The sequence below is a fragment of the Salvia hispanica genome, chromosome 3 (assembly GCF_023119035.1).
Source record: "Salvia hispanica cultivar TCC Black 2014 chromosome 3, UniMelb_Shisp_WGS_1.0, whole genome shotgun sequence".
In the NCBI taxonomy this organism is placed as follows: domain Eukaryota; kingdom Viridiplantae; phylum Streptophyta; class Magnoliopsida; order Lamiales; family Lamiaceae; genus Salvia; species Salvia hispanica.
Window position 1 is genome coordinate 8,135,246 of NC_062967.1, and position 17,137 is coordinate 8,152,382.

At 37.2% G+C, this 17,137-nt stretch overlaps 4 protein-coding genes and 1 non-coding gene across 8 annotated transcripts; 3 read left to right on the top strand and 2 right to left on the bottom strand.

Annotated features, from left to right (window-relative positions):
- The first annotated feature begins 500 nt into the window (after window positions 1-500).
- On the top strand, window positions 501-3,503 carry LOC125212510 (flagellar radial spoke protein 5). Its single transcript, XM_048112702.1, is given in 9 exon segments — window positions 501-686; window positions 688-772; window positions 1,682-1,766; window positions 1,843-1,959; window positions 2,045-2,109; window positions 2,192-2,280; window positions 2,353-2,432; window positions 2,515-2,626; window positions 3,029-3,503. Coding segments are annotated over 9 exon segments (981 nt in total). The 5' UTR covers window positions 501-644; the 3' UTR covers window positions 3,335-3,503.
- On the top strand, window positions 2,754-2,906 carry LOC125217284. The gene has a single exon (XR_007175698.1). It is a non-coding gene; the product is annotated as a U4 spliceosomal RNA (small nuclear RNA).
- Window positions 3,440-5,618, bottom strand: LOC125212511. Of its 3 annotated transcripts, none has more exons than XM_048112703.1 (7): window positions 5,532-5,618; window positions 5,385-5,435; window positions 5,069-5,218; window positions 4,910-4,983; window positions 4,728-4,846; window positions 3,861-3,944; window positions 3,440-3,785 (listed from the first exon to the last, which is right to left on the bottom strand). In XM_048112703.1, the coding sequence occupies exons 2-7, from the start codon at window positions 5,389-5,391 to the stop codon at window positions 3,689-3,691; spliced, it is 531 nt and encodes a 176-aa protein (XP_047968660.1). In that variant the 5' UTR covers window positions 5,392-5,435; window positions 5,532-5,618; the 3' UTR covers window positions 3,440-3,688. The 3 variants fall into 3 exon arrangements, with proteins under 3 accessions (XP_047968660.1, XP_047968661.1, XP_047968663.1); XM_048112704.1 differs by having other exon boundaries at window positions 5,579-5,596; XM_048112706.1 differs by having other exon boundaries at window positions 5,514-5,532.
- A 61-nt stretch (window positions 5,619-5,679) lies between these two features.
- LOC125212512 (60S acidic ribosomal protein P2B-like) lies at window positions 5,680-7,521 on the top strand. 2 transcript variants are annotated; one of them, XM_048112708.1, is made up of 4 exons: window positions 5,680-5,797; window positions 5,922-6,011; window positions 7,019-7,252; window positions 7,340-7,521. In XM_048112708.1, the coding sequence occupies exons 2-4, from the start codon at window positions 5,924-5,926 to the stop codon at window positions 7,360-7,362; spliced, it is 345 nt and encodes a 114-aa protein (XP_047968665.1). In that variant the 5' UTR covers window positions 5,680-5,797; window positions 5,922-5,923; the 3' UTR covers window positions 7,363-7,521. The 2 variants fall into 2 exon arrangements, with proteins under 2 accessions (XP_047968665.1, XP_047968664.1); XM_048112707.1 differs by having other exon boundaries at window positions 5,681-5,797; window positions 7,019-7,248.
- A 3,469-nt stretch (window positions 7,522-10,990) lies between these two features.
- Window positions 10,991-14,790, bottom strand: LOC125215832 (serine/threonine-protein kinase D6PKL2-like). Its single transcript, XM_048117401.1, has 2 exons — window positions 14,275-14,790; window positions 10,991-11,899 (listed from the first exon to the last, which is right to left on the bottom strand). Exons 1-2 carry the CDS (start codon window positions 14,709-14,711, stop codon window positions 11,092-11,094), a joined length of 1,245 nt encoding a protein of 414 aa, XP_047973358.1. The 5' UTR covers window positions 14,712-14,790; the 3' UTR covers window positions 10,991-11,091.
- Between the last annotated feature and the right edge of the window lie 2,347 nt (window positions 14,791-17,137).

Below are 17,137 nucleotides of genomic sequence, written 5' to 3' on the forward strand. Positions count from 1 at the left end.
ATCTCTACATATCCAATTTTTCAAAAATCATCCTCCTATGCTACTACAAACAGAATCGGAAAATTAGAAATAGTTCAAATTTTCTACAAAAATTCAAAAATCCAAAGCAATGTATTTATATAATAATAATAATAATACTAATAATTATTATTATGATAGAAATATTTAAAAATATATATTATACTCCATTTAAAAGCAACTAGCATGTTTGTATACATTCTAATTCATTCGATTCTTTGAAAACCATTCTGAATATAACAAAAAATTCGAAATATTTAATCCAAATTTTAGTAATTAAATTCGAATAAAATCCAGTAGTAATCCTACTCAGAATTAATTTCTATGAAATTTTAAAAACAATAAATACATGAAATGATGAAAGTACCAACCATCAAACCAACATTAACTGTAGGAAATTACCCAAAATAGCCCCCAAAAAACCTGCGGCATTTAGCTATGGCGACTGCCGCAGCTTCGGTGCACCACTTCATCTCCAATCCATTCACCCCGCGCTCTTCCGCCGGATTCCGGCGGCCGAGGAGCTCGAGCCGCCTTGTGGTGCGGTGCTGCGAGGGGCCTGCGGTTGAGGTCGCCGAGAAGAGAAACACGGCGGTGGTGAAGAATGGGAACGATTCGCTCGAGATATGCAGAGTCCTCAACGGCATGTGGCAGACCAGCGGCGGCTGGGGTCGAATTGACCGCGACGCCGCCGTTGATGCCATGCTCCGCTACGCCGACGCCGGTCTCTCCACCTTCGACATGGCTGACCACTGTAAGTGATTTTACAATTTTGCCCCTCACTGACGAGAGTGGAAAAATCCAGATAATTTATTTGATTGCGTTTTTAAGTTTACCATTCCTGAAATTAATTTAGCATACATTTAGTAAAATACAAAATGTTGGAAAAACAATTAAATTTGGTCAAATTTTGGTGTTTTTAAAATCAGTTGAAAAATATTTCCAAATTTTGTAGTATATTAGTATTAGTATGTGGAAGTCAATATACAATCTATTCATAATGGAAATGACATTGTTTGGTTAACATTAATAATATATTATACAAATCCAAAATTCTTAATTTTTTGAATAGACCAGAATTTGACCAAATGTCATAATTTTTCAGTGAATAAAATCTGAAAGAACAAAAAAGAAAGTAAAAATAGATAAGAGATAACGTGGCATATTTTGTCACACAACATAGGAAAATACCAATGGTGGAGAATAGATTGCTAAGTAGTGACTCTTAGCCTTAGGAATTTTGGGATTCAATCTGCCCATGGCAGAGATTATGAGCAACTCATGTTCATGGAATCTTCTTCAATCCAATCCAATCAAGAACAGGGCTAAACACAATAGATCAATCCCAATTAGAAAATTGGTGTTTACCCCTTTTCAATGCTTGTTAACCAATGACAAGAAGAGAACTGAGGTCAAGAATGGGAAGGATTCCTTAAACATCTGCAGAGTGATCAATGGGACGTGGCAGACGAGTGGTGGCTGGGGTAGAATCGAGAAAGACAATGCAGTCGAGGCCATGCTTCAGTACACTGATGCTGGCCTCAACACTTTTGATTTGGCTGATATATGTAACAAAACCTACATATGACTTGTTGCACCACTTCTTGACTCGTCTCGTTTATGTCGTTGGCGTTGTTTTGATGCCACGCTTGTTGCTTGACAGATGGACCCGCGGAAGATCTCTATGGCATTTTTATTAACAGAGTGCGTAGAGAGCGCCCACCGGAGTACCTAGAAAGCGTTAGAGGGTAAGTAAGTGAGTAAAGTAAGCAACTATTCGGGTTAAGAAATTTCTGAAATTTAACAAAACTGTGGTGAATGCAGTCTTACAAAATGGGTGCCTCCGCCGGTGAAGATGACTAGCAGCTATGTTCGCGAGAGCATTAATGTTTCCCGGAAGAGAATGGATGTCGCCTCTCTTGACATGCTTCAGTTTCACTGGTAGTTTGTTTTATCAATTTATCCGTTTGCTAATTACTCTGCGCGGCTTCTTTTGTGTGTTGAACTCGTTCGCTGTTCTGTGTAGGTGGGACTATTCGAATCTTGGCTACCTCGACGCTCTCAAACATCTCACAGACTTGAAGGAAGAAGGTTTGTTTATTTGTTTTGCTCATGTGAATGTTGCTATAATGGGACTTGATTAGGTTGGATTACTTTAGCATTTGTTGTGTAGGTAAGATAAAGACAGTTGCTTTAACCAACTTTGATACTGTGAGGCTTCAGAAGATTCTAGAAAATGGGATTCCGGTTGTGAGCAACCAGGTAAGAGATTTCCTAGCTTTCTCAGATCTTCGCTGCAAGGTGTAATTCTTGACGTACGTTCTCTTTCTTCAGGTGCAGCATTCGATTGTTGACATGCGTCCGCAGCAGAAGATGGCCGAGCTTTGTCAGCTCACCGGAGTTAAGCTTATAACGTCTCTCTCTCTTTCTCTTTGCATTTGCGTTATCGTTGCATAATCTAGACTGCCAAATGCCTCACTGGAAGTTCATCGACAGGTATGGCACGGTGATGGGTGGATTACTATCAGAGAAGTTCCTCGACACGAATCTAACGATCCCTTTCGCGGGCCCTCCGTTGAACACTCCTTCGCTGCAGAAGTATAAACGGGTAAATGAGTTGTTTTTTTTTTATGAATGAATGCCTAAACCATATTTTCCCACATCGGTTAGTAAATTGAAAAATGAAGTGTGGTTTCTTTCCCATAAAAGGGTGGGTGAGTGGGAGAGTGAAAGGCATCTTTGCGCTTGGGGCAATGACGCAGCTAGTGAGGTTCTAACCGAGGCGCGTCTATTGCTGGTTGAAAACTATTTCCAAACCCCCTCTTCGGCCATTGCTTGACTCTGGCCGTCGAGAATTTTTGGAAGGGCTCCCTTTTTTGGATAAAGCCCCACATAGCAGTTGAAATTTTACTATTTTTCGTCGTCCCAATCAAAGTGACATATCTTGAACGGCATGAGATCTTCTTCTCTCCCGTATTTCACCTCTGTATCCTCTTTCAACAAAATGCAGATGGTTGATGCCTGGGGAGGATGGAGTCTTTTCCAAGTTTTGCTGCAGACTTTGAATAAGATAGCTATCAAGCATGGGGTTTCGATTCCAACGGTTGCTGTGAGATACGTTCTCGATCAGCCTGGCGTGGCTGGATCGATGGTCGGAGTTAGACTTGGTCTGGCGGAGCACATCAAAGACAACAATGCTATCTTCTCACTTGTTCTTGACGAAGAGGATGTAACCAGCATACTGCAGGTCACCCAGAAAGGCAAAGATCTCATGAAGATTATCGGCGACTGTGGCGACGAATATAGGCGTGCATAACAGTATATACACAGTTTATCCAGTTACGGAATCAAATGCAAGGAAACTTGTCCTGTATCGGTTGTGTAAGATAATAACATGAGTTTATAGATCATATAAAATCAATATTGAAAAACAAGAATAATATATGAACATTCCATTATTTGATCACAAGGTACTTTTGTTTGTATTTTTCTAAACTTATTTTATTCGATGAAAGCATTGCTAACTGCAAATGCTATGCTGAAACTGAACACTCTCACTTCATATATTATACAACAAAATGGATGAAAACAAGACTCTGTTTGGCTATTAATGAATTATATTCCTCAATCATTTAGGTGAAAATCAAATTAGATATATGAGGGCCATCATTCACCAGAAGAACCATCTCTTCTTGGTACTCGATTCAGCAACGGGTTCATCTTTCTTCCTACTCTCCATCCCTAGCTTTAGGGCATCCAGCCGCTTTCTACATGATAACGCACGTAAAAACGTTATGCAACAATCTTTGACCCATGAAGGTTCAGGATCAGAAGGCACTTACTTTGTATCAGTAAGGCGGCCGTGGAGACTCCATCTTTGTCGAAACCCTTCCATGCCCTCGACTCCACTTGCCAAAATCAAGCGCCTACCAATACAAGGCAAGAATGTGCAAATCAATAAACTTTAAACAAGCAGCATTGGATCTAGTCTAGCAAGCTTATACATTGCATATGCTCGCGATTCAACTCATTAGCGCTAGATCAAGAGGATCTGCAAAGGCAACTCAGTACAACGATAGAGTTACCCTTTTCCCACTTTAGTTCAGCATTACCAAACAAAAAGGAGAAAAACCAGCAGAAAATGTGGCTCATGAATTACCAAAAAAAGAGTCTTTTAATGAACATCACATACAAAAACCTAATATCCAATCTTTTTTAGAGGATGATTTATCAAAGACATCCTAATTCTTGTTCAGTTGTTAGAAGATAGCTCACAATAAGAAAATATTGTAGGTGAATAATACATTTTTGTAGGCTGCAAAGGAATTCGAAAATATTCAAGAATTAAGCCGATCAGCAATAAGTCTAGCCTGGACTTTCGACAATCTAGTAAGGTTATACATTGCATATGCAGGCGATTCAAAGACTCATTCGTGCTAGATATAGAGGATACGCAACAGGCGACTCAGTACAATTCGCATTAACCTTTCCCCACACCAGTACTTGCCCGGTTCAGCATTAACAAAAAAGGAGAAAATTATGTCTTTTAATGATCATCACATACAAAAACTTAGTATCCAAACTTCTCTAGACTAAACTCATTATCTATACAAAGAAAACGTCCAAATTCTCGTTCCCCATGCTACTTAGCTCACTATAAGAATGCATTTGAGAAGGTTGCTAAAGCATTTAAGTGGTGATTGACATACCTCTCTAATTGAGTTGCTTCTGCCTCCAACTGCGTGGATCTTTCGTTTGCCAGATTCAAAGGCATAGACATTCCTAATTTCCTCTCACTATCTTGCAGCCTCTGTCTAAGCTCCTTATCCTACAAAAATTGAGTTTCTCTCACAAAAAGTTTCTCTACCAACAATTGATTACTAAAACTCACCCTTCTCTCAGCACATTGCTTATACAATGCAATCTCATCTTGACAGAAGGGCTCAATGTCATTAATTTGCAGACCTACAAACACACAACCAATCAAAATCCGAAAACTCGACATCATCCACAATCACTAATTCCTGAAGAAATGATAAAGAAAAGTTACACAGGAATAAATTCCGCAAAATTCCATCACAGAGATCGACTCCCTCAAGCACGTGTGAAGCTATCTCCGGTGGAATCACCGGAGAAGGCGGCCCCATCATCAGATCATCACCCACCAGTATAGTTTCCTCCATTCCCGGCTTCGAATCGACTGTGTTAACATTCATCAAAAGCAGTAATGATCAACAAAATATCCCAATAATTATATTTTCTCATCATTTTCCACCTTCTCAACGTCAGAAACCAGTTAACGGAATTCATCAACTTCATTCAAACCGAAAAAAAACGTTTAAAAGGTAGAGAAAAAGCTAGCTTACCATCCATGGCGGCAACTCGTTATAGAACAGAAGCTGCTCGACGAAATGCCTCTGAAAAAAAGCAATTCACTTGGATATAAACAAACAAACAAAACTATCAAAACCACTACAGAAAAAAAAGTGTATAACATCAGCTGCAAATATGACCGGAATTTTTTTTCCGGCGACGAAAAATTTCACCGCCGATTACTAACAGAAAATCTGCTAAAAATTTGTGAACAACTGAAATTCCCCAAATATTCCGGAATTAAGAAGTTGGACTATTAGTTCGGCCCAAATGAAAAAGGCCCAACAATAATCCGGCCCAAACTGTCTAAACCCTAATATAAAAACTAAATCTTCAATCGAGAAGAGGTCGCGAGTTTCAGTGGTGTGATTTTCATTTGTGCTTTTGTCTCTGTGAAATTTCTCAGGTGAATTTGGATGCTGCTTCTCTATCTAGTTATTGATTGTTGTTTGTTGTGTCTAGGTTTCTCGATGAAATTTGAATTCTAATGTTCTATTATTGATGATTTTTTTTTATGTTGGTTTTAATAGCAATGAAGGTTGTCGCAGCTTTCCTGTTGGCTGTTTTGGGAGGCAACACCGCCCCCTCCGCCGAGGATCTGAAGGGAATTTTGAGCTCAGGTTTGTATCTTCGCGATTTTCATTTATTTAATTGTGTTTCTTTCTAAGTTATTTGTGTTATGGTATTAGATCTAAATTTACTATACTAGGAGTAGTATTGATTTGCATAGCTCATTCTTCCACCTCTATTCATTCATCTTAAGATTTGTACATTTTGAAAAAAATTCATTTGATTTGCATGAAAATTGATTGTACAATCTGAAATTGGTGAGGAGTTTTCCAAATAGCTGTTTCTCTTACACTCATTGTTATTTTTGCTTTTCTTACTTGTTTTGGGGCTAATTTGATGTTTGTTTTTGTATTTAAATCTCTTTTTTGTAATTGTATATTCGGTCTTCTACATGAAAAAAACTCTGGATTCTGTTGTGGATTGCATTTTTTGAATTGAAGAGAATGCGGCAAATGAATACTAGTACTATTTTTTGCTTTTGTCAATTTAATCTATTTTTAGGATTAAATGATATCTTTTGATTTTTTTACCTTATCAAGTTATTATATTGCATTATTGACTTCGCAATGCTTCTCGAAATACTTAAAAGACTATACATTTGAATATGAGAATAGATTTCATTAGAGTATCTATAATTTGATACTATCAGTGTAAATGTTAGGCAAGTTTTGGATTTAGAGACTTAAACTAAGTTTTATCATTGCTCACTTGGAACATTGGCGTGTTTCAAGATTAATCGTATTATAATTAAGCATACTAGTGGTTTATAACGAGCTTACACTGTGTTGTATGCTTCTTTATTTTGATCAACTGTATAGTCTGAATATGATTAGTGACCATGTCGTACTTGTCACAGTTGTGCGCACTTATATCTGGATTGTTTCTTTCTATTGTTTGTTCGGTCTTTGTATGACTTAGATTGGTGCAGAATACATTAATGTGAGACTAATGGATTTGCTAATTGGTAATATGACTTTGGCTATACTTGAATAATGTGTATGAGTCACTTTAATTCTTATATTGATTACTTCACACCCTTTTCCTTTTCCTTTTCCAGTTGGGGCTGATGCTGATGAGGAAAGAATTGAGCTGTTGCTTTCTCAAGTTGCCGGAAAAGACATTACTGAGTTGATTGCTGCCGGGAGGGAAAAATTGGCTTCAGTACCTTCAGGTGGTGGCGGGGTTGCAGTTTCTGCTCCCACTGGTGGTGCAGGAGGTGGTTCTGCCCCTGCTGCTGCCGAGGCTAAGAAAGAAGAGAAGGTTGAAGAGAAAGAAGAGTCTGATGATGTAAGTATAGTATTATGAATGTATTGATATAAGTTTCCTCAATTGCTTTATTGTTTATCTGAACCGATTCTTCTTTTTCCTTCTGTTTCAGGACATGGGCTTCGGTCTTTTTGATTAGATTTTGCAAATGCAGCCGTGTATCGAGAAAGCATTCGATGCATTCTCTTCAATTTACGATAGTAGAGAAATTTTCTTTTATGTTTTCGGTACTGGAATTTCGTGTACGAACAATTTGAGGACTAATTATAGTGTTGTTCTTGGTTTTGAATGCTATACCCTCTTTAATGTTTTTGTTATCCATGCTTCCATACTCTTGTCTTGAATTTACTAAGTACATAATATTTAGTTTTATTGCCTGTATTCTGCATTAATAGAGTTTTATTTTCTATTTACGACGTTCCAATATAATTAAGTTATTTTTATTTTTGGTAAAATTTAATACATTCAATATCTCTTTCATACCCTATTATTAGGGACATAATATAGTATTTTTGGGGGGGATTTGGGGTATCTGGTTACCTAATCAGGCGTCAGTTATACCCGATTACTACTAATATATTTGCTGGACTAGTAAATGGTTGATTTTGTTGAACTCAATTGATTTCAATGTCAAGCTGAACATTTTGTTGAGTTGTCAAATTGTGTGTTGTGTGCTTACTAGTTAGTAGTAGTTGTCAAATAATCGTGCTTATTAAATTAATTACATAATCGATTATATCATTTGGAGTATAAAAACATCCCAGCCCTACAACTTCTGCCATCACATACACAAAATCACGTGGTGGGAACATTGTCCTTTGCATTTTCCGTATGTAATATGTGGCAAATATGAAGTTGGACTTCGATCCTTTATTATTCTTCAAATTGCCAAGACACGTCAATTTAGAGCATTCACAATGGTACATAGGCCAGCAATAGGCTAGTCATTCTCTCCCCTGTCACGTCAGCAACACTAAAAAATTCACCTGCCACATTAGATTTAGGCCAGCCATAGGGCAGCCGTAATAAAAATAATTCAAAATATACTACATTTACGGAATTAAAATCACGATTAAATTACCGAATTAAATTTACGAGACATATACGGAAAATTCATTAATTTTATTTTAAAAAAAAGTACATTAACTAAAAATAAAAAAAATTGCATAATAAAAAAAAATCCGGGCTTCCACACACGAGCCACCGCCCCACTCTACTCCTCACTAATTTATTAAAAAAATACATAAAAAAATGTTAGTATGCCTTGAATCCGTTATAGTTTGCCGCTAGCCGAACGGGGGTCTCGCTGCCCGGTCAGCGAGTCAGGGGGTCAAGGGGGGCGACGCCCCCTTGCCATGGGGGTCCGGGGGCGCGGAGAGGCCCCCGGTATGCCATGTTTTTGTTTTAGGTCTTAATTTTGTATTGGGCTAGTTGTTGTTGTCCATCGCTAGATGTTACTCTTGTACAGAAATTTAGAGATAGAGAAAATCGCGTTTATATAGTTTTTCAAAAATTAAAAAAAAAGAATAAAAAAAAAAATTAAAAAAAAAGAATTAAAAAAAATTAAAAAAAGAATTAAAAAAAAAATTAAAAAATAGTTGGCCGATCGCTGGCCGATCGGGCCGCCACAATGGCGACTAGCCGATCGCTGACCCGCCGTGCCGGCGACGAGGATTGGCCAGCCCACGCCGATCCGCATCGCCGATTTCGTCCTCGCCGATTGCAATGGTTCGGCTAGCCGATCGGCTAGCGCGACGAATCGGCTAGCGGGTCGCTAGCCGACCATTGCGGATGCTCTTATTCTGTTGCAATTTTAATATTTGTGACATTTGAAACGAATAAATATCCTACTTCCTCTGTTCTATAGTAATGGAGATATTTTTTTCGGCACGAAGATTAAGAAAAATTGTGTTGGGTGAGTTAAGTAAAGGGAGAATAAAGTGAAAAATGAAAAAGATAGAAAGATGAAGAGAGAAAAAAAAAGGTAGAAAGATGAAGAGAGAAAAAAAGTAAGAAAGAGTAAAGTAGGCGTAGAAAAATGTGTTGAATTTTACTAAAAAAGGGAAATGACTATATTACTATGGAGCGTACCAAAATAGCAAAATGACTCTATTACTATGGAACGGTGGGAATACATTATTATAAGCAAAGAGATCAGTAGAACATCTCATGGGCTACTTGGCTAGTCCCAAGCAGTGACAGTTGGAGGTGTGTTTGAGCGAGGTCGCCCAACCCTGTGTCTGCCCATGTGTATCGTTGCAATATTTTGTTAATAGGTCTAATAGCTCATGATAGATCCACTTCCGACCCCAAAAAAACTCTACCTCAACCCTTCTCATTTCTACTAATTATTTATTTTTGGACTGAGGAGGTAGTCAGGTAGAGTCGGTCATTACAAAGAACATGACATCTCAGTTGTAGTATTGTATACAATGAGGGAAATTTCGACCCAAGAGTTCGGTTTCCTCGAACCGTCACTGCTCCCATAACCAATTGGCTTGAAATTTTAACCGGCCAACCAATATAATTGAACCAAAAAAAGAACTAATCTAACCGTATATATAAGCTTCAAATTGACTCAATTCGATAAAAGATTGATCCAACACTCGATTAGTCCAACCACGTAAGGTATTGATGACTAGTCCACTTATCCCCTATCTAAAGAGAGAATAGACCTCTCACCAACATAAACTTTTCAAAGTCCACATTCACTTGAATAATCAATTGTTCTGAAAATGATTATATATTACATATAAGTAGGACATTAAGAAAGTCCATGAAACTTTATTGCAATGAAGAACGATTTATTACAGCAAAAGGTGTGGTCTCAATAATAAATTGGTGAAGACGATCTTGTGATTGAAAATGCTTTAGGTTTTAGTCCAAGTGTACTTGAAATTGTTCTTTAAAGAAACATGACAGCTAGTTTGTGTGCACCTCATGCAATCCATGTTATTGTCATTGACTTCAAGTACATTGTCGACCTAAATTATTACACATTCTTGTCTCCTTCTACCCGAAATTTGAGTTTTACATTCCCACTAATTATATTGTATGCATTGCTAAATTTTCTAAAATAAAGCGTGTTATGGACTCTAACATCCCATATCGGTTGTGAAGGGCAACTGAGAGCAGGTTCGTAGTGATGGCCTGCTGAATACAATTATGACCAATGAGAACATTTAGGAACAACTTGTAATGATGGACAACGAAGAAGAATCTGCCGCGACCATTGTAGCAGTGACTAACGAGGGGTCAGATTAGAAAGTAACTGGTGTGCGTTCTTTGTATGCATCGACTGACAAGGACATCGGTTATGAAGACGAACTAATGTGAGGTTTATAGATAACTATTGGGGTTCATGATTTTGATTATCTCGGAATTTTCATTTAACTAATAAATTGTCATGGAAATCTATATCTATCTTTTCATCAACAAATGTATCACGGGCATTTAAATATTTCAACTCATTTTTCTTTTTCCTTTTTTTTTTCACTTCCGTAAAAATATTTTCTGGCAACATGTATAATTGACATAAAACAAATATAGTAATAAAGAAAAATAGATGATTCGGAGTATTTTTTTTTCTATATATTCTTCTAGTATTTGTTACTTTATGACAATTATAAAAATCACTTTCCATGGAGTATTAAACTGATGCCTAGAAAATTATAAAAATAGTTAAGTTCTTAAAAACATTTTTTTTCTGCGCACGCCATAGTTCACACATCGGCCCTAAATATATCACTAATATAAAGTAAACTGCCAACAATAGTTAAACTAAGATATAAAAAAAATTGAACATTATTTACATATAAGTTTAATAAACTCTTTTGCATATTTCAACATTTTCTAACATACTAATTAATAATAGTCCACAGGTGTATCAGGACAGCTCTCATCCGACAAAACATCTCGACTAAACGGAGGTGGAACGAACGGTGGGCGATTGCATCTCAGCAACGCCCAATTCACTCCTTGGAAAAACGGATGGTGCTTGATCGCCGACGCGCCCATCGTCGAACCCATCCGCCGCGCCGGATCCTTCGCCAGCAGCTGCGCGATCAAGTCCTTGGCCGGGCCCGGCACGGCCGGCTCCTTAGGGAACTCGAGCGCCCGCGCCACGATATTCGCTAGGGTTATCTCGTGGTCCATCCCGCGAAAAGGCGTCACTCCGTAGAATAGCTCGAACACGAAAATCCCTAGGGTCCACCAGTCGACCGCGCTCCCGTGCCCCTCCCCGGAGACTATCTCCGGGGCCAGGTACTCGTGGGTCCCGACGAACGACATCGACCGGACGTCGATCGGCTCGGCCACGAAGGCCGGGCCCGCCTGGCTCCCGGCCTTTTTTTTCCGTCTGCGCTTGTTGTGGAAGCACGACATGGACGGGACGATGCAGTTCGGGAGGATGCACGAGGTCGAGCCGAAAGCCGGCCGGTCGAGCGCGTGGTCGCCCTGTGGGGGCGGGTGCGTGGTCGGAAGTTGACTCTGGGCCGGGATCACCTGGGCTGGAGTCGAGGTCGAGTCGTCGCACATTAGCGACAGGTCAAAGTCCGTCAGCATTATATGGCCGTCGGATCGGACCAACACGTTTTCAGGCTTCAGATCGCGGTACACGATCCCCATCATGTGCAAGTATTCCAACGCAACCACAACCTCAGACGCATAGAACCTAATAAAAACACAAACACAGACAGTGAGCTCAAATCTGAAACCTCTGGCCTTAGATAATAACCACTCTACCAGTAAGTCAAATCTGAAACCTCTGGTCTTAGATAATAACCACTCTACTAATAGGTCAACTCACACGTATCTAATGATCAGTTATTGATTAGTTGGCAAAATAGCCTAGAAAAAGTGGTCCAACTTATAATGTTGTCACACCTTGGAAAATGAATGCACCAAAAATTGTTGACCTAAAAATGTTAGTAATATCATTACACCATTAAAAGAAGAGATATATTCAAATCTATCATGTGATTAATCATACAAATTAAAGAGACCAGTGTGTTTTCATGTCGGTACAACTATATAGTGTCTAGGCCCCCTTAATTCTCCAACGAAGGCAAACCAAAACTAGTAAGGGGGGCCTCAGCCCCCATACCCTACAATATACAAAACTCAGTGCCAATATTTTTCCCTTTGTTTTTTGCTTTTTGTTACTTTCTTAATGTTGTGTATCTCTTCTCAACTATCAAAAAGAAGGATCTTTATACACCCAAGATAGTGAAGTTTCCCTAAACTTCTTGAAAGGGAAAACACACTTCAATTATACTACAATTATTAGTGTCCCAATAGTCAAATATTCACATGTGAAAATAACAAACTTCGAATGAATCATTTTAGTGTTACAATGAAACTTATTACCATCAAACCTATTAAATTATGAGATGATAAATCAAATCTTAGGTAGTAAGATGTTTCGCTTCAATCTATTGGTTCAAGTTTCAGTGGAACTATTACCATCAAGCCTATGAAATCATGCAATGATAAAACACAACTTAATTGGTAAGACATGTCCTCTTCAAACTTTAAAAAGTAGGTCTAATGTACGAATTACAATGAAACTTATAGCTACCATCAAAACTATTAAATTATGCTATCAAGACACATGATGCGATTAGGATATCAACCAGCAAAAACATGTTTGATGCAATAATGCAATGCATGCCTTGTCGTGGAGCAAGATTTGTTGTAAAGTCAAGAAGAAAAAATCGAAGAAGATAGCTACAAAGTCGGCATTAATAGATTGCTACACATCAATAGCCTAATATTGGTCGATATAATATCAAATAAAAAACTTATATTCATTATTGTAACACAAATTGCTCAATTAGGACAACCAAAATTAATTTGATGCCAAATCGCACACATTGTCACATCATTCTAGCTTCACTAGCATCATACAACATGGCCTAATTGTCAAATAGTAATATAATTTCATTTGATATTGCATTTGCAAAATTATTTTAGTACACTCCTATATAATAATCAAATTGGAATCCCACAAATTAAGCAAAAAGTTGCAACCTTAGCATCTCATACCCTCTTATGGTCCTCATTTTAGGGATCATATGATTGCATGTGACAAAACAGAAAATTCTTAGATTAAAGTTAAGAATTCAAAGGGGTACTTTTGTAATTTCAGGCACACATGTTCCAAGATCTGTTTCTTTGAGAACTTTGTAATTTACTTTACTAAAGATTAAATTTTTTGACTATATCAATCGATTCAAACTCATTAAAATAGCATATGTACCAAATAGTTTATTCATGGATCACGTGTGTTATTGCACGTTTTGTAACTGTAGGTCCACTTTTAACCTTCCAGTTTTCCAATTTTAACCTTTCACAATGTACAATATACAATATACGTTACTCGTACTATATTTCCCGGGACCCACCCGAAGACATTGACCAAATTGGCAGTGTCAATATCAACTTAATTGGTATTCTCTATCAACTAAGTTGAAAGATTCAAATTATCGCAAGATGAATTGAGAATTATAATGACCAGTGTCGGCCCCGCACCTTGTAATTAGATATTACACCATACTAAGCAGGATTATTTGTTTTAATTGATAGGAGTATTAGTGTACTTTAAAAATGTTAATAAAAAAATTCAAGCGTGGGGTTGGTGCTGAGCTGTCACTCTCACCGGCTTTCTATTTCAGCATCACAAACCAAAACACATTCAAAAACTCCCCCTCCATTTCCCCATCATAAATATGCTCTATGTTTCTATAAAAAATTCATGGACCACAATAAATGACATGTTTCCAGACTTGGCATTCAAAATATTTCCTACACCTATTAGGAAATCCCATAAATATTAGCAAATCCCATAATACAGTAACAAAATGGAGACACTAATTAGGTACCATTATTATTATTAATCACCGATTTAGGATTATTAATTCACAAAGCGACACACACTAGTGCTCCTCAATTATATGGATTACTAAAATACTACTAATAACAATTAATAAAACAGACCTAAGTAGTAATAAGTAAATTAAGACAAAAAAATTAATTAAAAGTACGCACCGGACGGCGGATTCCGGGAAGCGCTTGCAGGGCTGGCGCTGGCGGAGGACGTGGAGATCGCCGCCGGGGCAGAACTCGGTGAGCAGGCAGGACCATTTGGGCGTGTCGAGGGCGGCGTGGAGCTTGGGAAGAAACGGGTGATCCAATATTTGAAGGATTTCCTTCTCCGTTTTGGCCCTTCCTTCCTTGTTGCGGCTGGCCAGCTCCTTCCTGTCCATCACCTTGGCCGCAAATAGCTGCGGCGGCGGTGTTGGTTTCGGAGGTTTGAGTTGGGCGAGGTAGACGGAGCCGATGTCGCCGGAGCCGAGGCGGTGGAGGAAGCGGAGATCGGTGAGGGAGAGAGGGGGGAAGTGGGAGGACCAGTCGGAGCCGGAGCTGGTGGAATTGAAGCTGAGGCTTTGGAGGTCGTCGGCTAAGTCGTCGGACCATGGCTCCATTGAATTCGGCTAAGAGTTAATTGGGGCGGAAAAGGAGCATTGGATTTGGGGCGCAGCGCTTCATTTACATTTTACAAATACATACTACTCCTTCGCCCAATCACGTGCGGACCACGCGGATATCCGATTTTTCACTTTAATATCATTTGCCTTTACTTCAAAATGTGAAATACTCCTGTCATAAATGAGATTTTTTATTTATTGACTACTTTCTTCATTCTTGGAGATGAATATAGTATAAATCAGATTGCTATAAAAAAACATGAATTTTGATAACATTGTAGCTTCTCCTGTAATTTAGTGATTCGGTTGTGAATTTTGTGAATTTTTTTTCCTTAATTTTTCAATGGGTCTGATTTGGATAAAATTTTAGGTACTCCGTCTGATGACTTCTTAAAAATCTACGAATCTACGGAGACGAGACCATTCGTACATTTTATTATTTTTCTCTAACATACTTAGCAAATATTTAACTACGAAACAATTTGTAATTCATGTGAAGTGTGAACTATATAAATCAACAACATATTATAAATAGGAATCAAAATATTTCAGTCATGGCAAAAATATCTTTTTTAAAAAATTTATAGAGTTTACAATTGATTTTTAAAGTCGCGGGATGGACCAAAATTCATGGTTTTTTAGTTATCTAAAAATCAAAATGTAAATTATATTTGAAGAAAGCACAAAATTTGACTTTTACTATTATTTAAAGGTATTGATTGGAGGCTTAAAAATTTCTCTCTTTTATTCCCCATTCATATAAATTTTCTCAAAGAGGATATATAAATTTTAATTATAATGTGCTCAAAACATTTTTGTAATGTAGCTAGTGTGATGATAATTGCAATTTCTTAGGGGTTAATCAAGATTCAAGATGATTTCAAATCATTTTTATTAGGACTGATTTAAATATGCAAAGAATTCCTTAATCATGGAGTAACACCTTTTCAATAAATACCTTCCAAGAAGCACTCGAGTGAGGTAAGAAATTGCTTCTTTTGCTTGCTATAATTGTGAAGTTATAGAGCAAATCATGTCTTCTTGATTTGCATCAATCATGGGTTTTTTATCATCAAACTAACATGTCCTATAATTATAGGGATTTTTTTAAGTCTATAAACTTAAGTGATTTAGTAGCATGTCTTAATCTAACCAAATTTGGATAGGCCCCTCGTCGTGGATGTAGTCCGTCCCATTGCAGGTGGAAGGGATAGAGGATAAAATGCTGATGTGGCAGTGCATAGGACGAGACTTAGGGCAGACTATAATCCGCCCCATTGTGGATGCCCTTAGCTTATTTGCCAAGTTTACGAAGGCTTAACATAAGTTAAGGTATACTCTATATAAGTATATGGAGTACATGATATTATGTCCGTCTCGGTTTACGTGTTTCGAATCAGTGGTGGGTGATAGGAACAATATGTTCTAAAATCCAATTCAAATATTTAAGACAATAACTATTATACATGAGTATTTTTATTGTGATTATAGATGTTTTTGCATAACGTTTCGAATATAATATATTAAATTTGAGGCTATATTTTTTTAATTTAGTAAAGTTTTAAGTCCCTTGTTGGCTGCATGTAGTTGGTTCAAATATTCTAGGCAGAAATTAAATAACATACCTGTGTCAATAAATAAAAAAGACCCAACTAGTTATTAAGGTATTTTTTGAATTTTGAACATTATAGGCTAAAGAAAAAGGTTTTTGGCCATGTCAAATGAGATAGGAGTAATTTTCAAGTAATCTAAAATGTATAGTATTTGGTATTTGATAATATGTGAAGAAAAATAATAAGATAGGTAGTTTACACATTAATTTATTATTAAGACTGTAAAGCTTGTGAATATTAATATTATGAGTCTTTTATAAATGTGATGTGATTGGTACGACCTTTTTAAAATTAATTTTCTAGTGTTAGAATTCATTTATTTGCATGGACTAAAAATTTGATATTTTCCATGACTACTTAATTTGTTAGTCAGTTTTTCTCTGAGCCATTGGACAGCTAAAATAAATGCTCGAAGAAGCATCAGAAATTCAAATTTAATCTTAAATAATAGGGTATCTCTCAAATTCAAATTTCAAAGGTAAAATTGATTGCACGAACTACAATATTTTCCCATGGAAATTTTCATTATAATTTATACATGTACATAAATAAACTACCCATTGAATTTAGAAACAAGTGGCAACGAATTAGATATCATATTTATGGAGTAATATACTATATAAATACATGTACGTATCAACTATTCTGCTATGATCGTAATAATATAAAATTATTTTACATCTACGAATTTTGACAGGTTACTTGCTAATGGTTGGAAATTGAATTTGAAAATTAGCTGAACATTTAATATAGGAAAAATGTTTTTTTTTAGAATATCAAAAGATTAATGTGTACAAATTGGGTGACATA

Excerpts from the sequence above, each read along its gene's own strand:
- LOC125212512 (XM_048112708.1), top strand. The coding sequence starts at position 5,924 with ATGAAGGTTGTCGCAGCTTTCCTGTTGGCTGTTTTGGGAGGCAACACC. Across the intron at positions 6,012-7,018 it reads GAAGGGAATTTTGAGCTCAG|TTGGGGCTGATGCTGATGAG; the intron begins GTTTGTATCTTC and ends TTCCTTTTCCAG. Across the intron at positions 7,253-7,339 it reads AGAAGAGTCTGATGATGTAA|GACATGGGCTTCGGTCTTTT; the intron begins GTATAGTATTAT and ends CTTCTGTTTCAG.
- LOC125215832 (XM_048117401.1), bottom strand. The coding sequence starts at position 14,711 with ATGGAGCCATGGTCCGACGACTTAGCCGACGACCTCCAAAGCCTCAGC. Across the intron at positions 11,900-14,274 it reads TTCCCGGAATCCGCCGTCCG|GTTCTATGCGTCTGAGGTTG; the intron begins GTGCGTACTTTT and ends TGTTTTTATTAG.
- LOC125212511 (XM_048112703.1), bottom strand. Across the intron at positions 3,945-4,727 it reads GAAGCAACTCAATTAGAGAG|GCGCTTGATTTTGGCAAGTG; the intron begins GTATGTCAATCA and ends TTGTATTGGTAG. Across the intron at positions 3,786-3,860 it reads GGCCGCCTTACTGATACAAA|AAAGCGGCTGGATGCCCTAA; the intron begins GTAAGTGCCTTC and ends GTTATCATGTAG.